The following is a 3,671-nucleotide window of genomic DNA, read 5'->3' as shown; positions in this document are numbered from 1 at the left end:
ATAGAATTAAGCCGTTTCGTGGATTTCAGTTGGATTAGAGCTTAAAAATCTCAATCCAGGCCCAACATAGGCTCGCTTAATTAGAACTGAATGGGCCGGGCTTGTTAAACCTAATAATTTACAGTTAGTGCCATCCTTATCTTGTCAATTAAAAAAAAAAAAAAATCCATTTTCTTTATCTCAAAGAAATCAACACATGTTTAAGCATATAATTATTTACTGTAGAATTTACAATATAACCTAAAATAGGATTGAACTCAAGTCATGGTCTTAATTTGGGTTCTTAAAAATCTATTCCTAAATCACCCTCAAAGTTTAAAAATTCAATCCCACGCCTTGTTTGGGCTCAGAGAGGGCCATCCAGGTTTATAGGACCAAACTTACACCCTAGTTTTAGAAATTGATATTAGATTAGATAAATTGATCGATTCATTGATTCGTATTCGGATTAGCTATGGAAAGTAAATAAATAGATAATTAAATAAAAACCGATTTTTATTGAATCCAAATCGATATTTGTATTGGTGTCGGTATCGGTATAAGTGTCCACCGTATCCAATACCGATTACTAAATCCTCGGTGTCAAGCGACTCAACCCTCAAACCGACGGTTCGAACTCCTGAACTGAATCCGTGGCGGCAGCTTCGTGGGTTTATATAGACACAACACGTGTTAAGATAAACAGTTGCATGGCATCCACTCGCAGAAACGAGCGTGAGTTTCCTCTCTCTTACGTCACTCACGACTGCGAGAGTTTCCCGAGAGACTACTTCTCACTACTACTTCTTCTACTTCAACAGTTCAGAGTAGTAACCTAACACAAAGCATCTGAAGAAGAAGAAGGAGTTGGGATGGAAAGAGAGAGAGGGGGATCATCACCTGAAAATCCCGCAAGCAGCGGATCAAAGAGGGAGGGAGACATGTCGGGGATGGATCGAATGAAAAAAGGTTGGATTTATTTCACCACTTCCTTGGAAGAAGGTTTCCAAACTTTCAAAGCCTCCCTGATCGGCCAGGTACTATTACTACTTCTATTACTTCCTTTCTCTTCTTAAGTTTCAGATATAAGAAAAGAATGAAAAATGGGTATATTAATTTGGGTAGAATAATGGAAGAACACACCAGAATTTGCTTATCCCACATCTTATGTTTCTTAATTTCCTTTTGAGAACATTATTATGTGTAGGTGAAAAAGATGTCTGCAAAAGATGAGAAGGAAGCTAGTGAAGCTGACTTGCAGACAGCGAAGATGCAAGTTGAAGCTGCAGATGCAGCAGAGGAAACAAAAAAAAGGCTGGACATGTAATTAAAGTGTTAATTAAAGACTATTTTATATAGTTTTTTCTTTCTCTTTTGGTGTGTGAATATGGTTATCTTACATAGATATGAAGAAAAGGTTTGGCCATTTTAACAGTCTTATGATTCTCTTAAGAATGACCAGATTGTTTGAAGTCCCTCTTAGCATAATATGTTTCACTTGTCATCTATTTATTCCTTTGTTAAAAGAAGAATGTAAAGAAAATTTGGATAAGTCAGTTTAGGGCATTGGGGATTGTTATTTTGAAGAAGCTTTGGGCAAGAAAATTGGGTAGTTGAATGAGGAAATGGAAAATTTATAGAGACCCATAAGCATAATTCTTAAGAACCGGGTACTAATTTCATTATGCAATCTTATCATGTTAAGTTGGTGTTTTCTTATATTAAATCCTCATTTTAATCTTTCTTTTCCATATGTTTTTAGTTTTTTTCCATAGTTTATATGTTTTTTTTTTGATAAAAAAGAAAAAAAATTGTATGTGCTTCTTGGTCATCATATTTTTGTGTCCCATGGTTTACCTTTGTTTCTACTGCACATAGTTTTTTTTTTCCTGATAAATTCTACTGCATATAGGTTGCATCATCTAAATTAGGGTTTACATATTTCAGGGTTCACACGTCCTAGTTTTACTTTTATAACATATTCCTTTATTATTATTCTTCAGGGATTAGTGGCCTTAATTGCAACGGTAAAATTGTTCCATTTCTACCTAGTGGTTGTGGGTTTGGATCCTCCTCAGACTTGCAGCTGCCGCGAGCACTCGGTAAAAAGCTGCCAGGTTGCATGGCACTATGCCAGACTCGTGTGTAAAATTGTCGCGAGGGCTAATGGAAGTATTGAGGAAAGCATCAACATGAATTGTATTTCTGTCTTTCATGGGGTAAGTAGATCATTTCGTCCCCTTTGTGTCTGGCACATGGGTATATGCTCCTGTAAAGTTTGCAAAGTTTTTTTCCCTTGCAAATTTACAACTTATAACATTTCAGTACATATCCACCCCAAAATAGGGATCTGAGTTTGGTTTAATTCAAAAACTTTTGAGATTTTAAGTGGAGATAGATCCTTGTAAGTATATGAAGGCAGGAAAGACCATAAAAAACTAATATGAGCCAGTTTTATAATTCCAAACTTCTCAACATTCTACGCCTTGGAAGTGTAATTTTCTGGTCTGGGACTCTGGAGTGAATAAGAGGATGAAGTGGTAAGAATTAATGTAGAAATTTTTTTATTAAAAAGGAGTCAATCAACTATAACATTGTAAAAGAGAAAAATCAACAGGCATAACATTAGAGTACTGGGCTTGTATCTTTGTTAGACATGGGGTTTGAGACTCCTACTTTCCATGCTTGGCTGGTTCCTCTAGTAACTGCTTTATTTCCCTGTGGGCTCGTTTTTATGAGTGGGAAATATAAAGAAATGAACATACAAAGCAAGGAGATGTGAATTAATATATGACTAAAATATGTCAACTGGAACTAGATGGCCCTTCCAAACGTGTATAATCATACATGACACCTTGAAAAGGGCCTAAATGTCTTGATTGAGTCAAGAAGATAACATTTTCTCCAATGGCAAGCCAATTCCTATTGCATTGTCTCTGCTTATCAGCCCAGTTGTGAAGTGAGGGAGTCCACAACTTTTGTAGTGAGCAGTGAGTTGTAGTGAGTATCGGACAACTGAGAGCATCTGGACATGCGCCTCAAGGGGCTCTCAGTCACTCATGCTCACTGCACCGGTATAGCGGCTACATATAATTTTCATACGGATGTTGAACCGAATGGAGCCACGGAATAAACAAAAAGGGTCAGCAAAACACCAATATAAGTGCAAGATAAAAAAGTATGGGCCGATATGTTCGATCAGAATTCATGGAGGCCAATTACCAAACAAAATATGGGCCGATATGTCCGATGAGATGGTGTCCCATTTAGATTGGACCCTAACCACTTAAAATATCTATCAAAGAGTACCGGCCTGCAAGAAAGAATAGGAATAGCCGGCTTTGTTTTGATTAAATATTGGGTTGGGCTTAACTATGGATGGACTTGCCGATAGAGTTGTGGGGCCAACATGGGAGGTAAGATCCTGCTTAACAGGCCCACCTGTCCGGAACTCACTGTTAGGATTGATTATCAAGATTAAGGTTGTTAATTTCAAACAGAAATTGTTTTACGGAACCGTTAACTGATTATTATTTGGTTCAGAATTGGAATTGGAATTGCAATTGGCATTGGCTGGACCTGATTCCGATTTCGACCATTTCAAATAAAAAAATCGGGTCATTTCTAGAGTTCAGCCTATTCCAGCCGATTGTGATTGGTCATTTCTAGAGTTCAGGCCGATTCCATCCAAT

At 37.3% G+C, this 3,671-nt stretch overlaps 1 protein-coding gene across 1 annotated transcript; it reads left to right on the top strand.

The window, feature by feature from the left end:
- The first annotated feature begins 689 nt into the window (after nucleotides 1-689).
- Nucleotides 690-1,416, top strand: LOC122070768. The gene is made up of 2 exons (XM_042634965.1): nucleotides 690-1,016; nucleotides 1,187-1,416. The coding sequence occupies exons 1-2, from the start codon at nucleotides 852-854 to the stop codon at nucleotides 1,304-1,306; spliced, it is 285 nt and encodes a 94-aa protein (XP_042490899.1). The 5' UTR covers nucleotides 690-851; the 3' UTR covers nucleotides 1,307-1,416.
- Nucleotides 1,417-3,671: the final 2,255 nt, after the last annotated feature.

Source organism: Macadamia integrifolia, unplaced genomic scaffold (assembly GCF_013358625.1).
Source record: "Macadamia integrifolia cultivar HAES 741 unplaced genomic scaffold, SCU_Mint_v3 scaffold_100A, whole genome shotgun sequence".
NCBI classification, from domain to species: Eukaryota; Viridiplantae; Streptophyta; class Magnoliopsida; order Proteales; family Proteaceae; genus Macadamia; species Macadamia integrifolia.
Note: the sequence above shows the minus strand (reverse complement) of the source record. Positions and strands in the feature narration are given on the sequence as shown.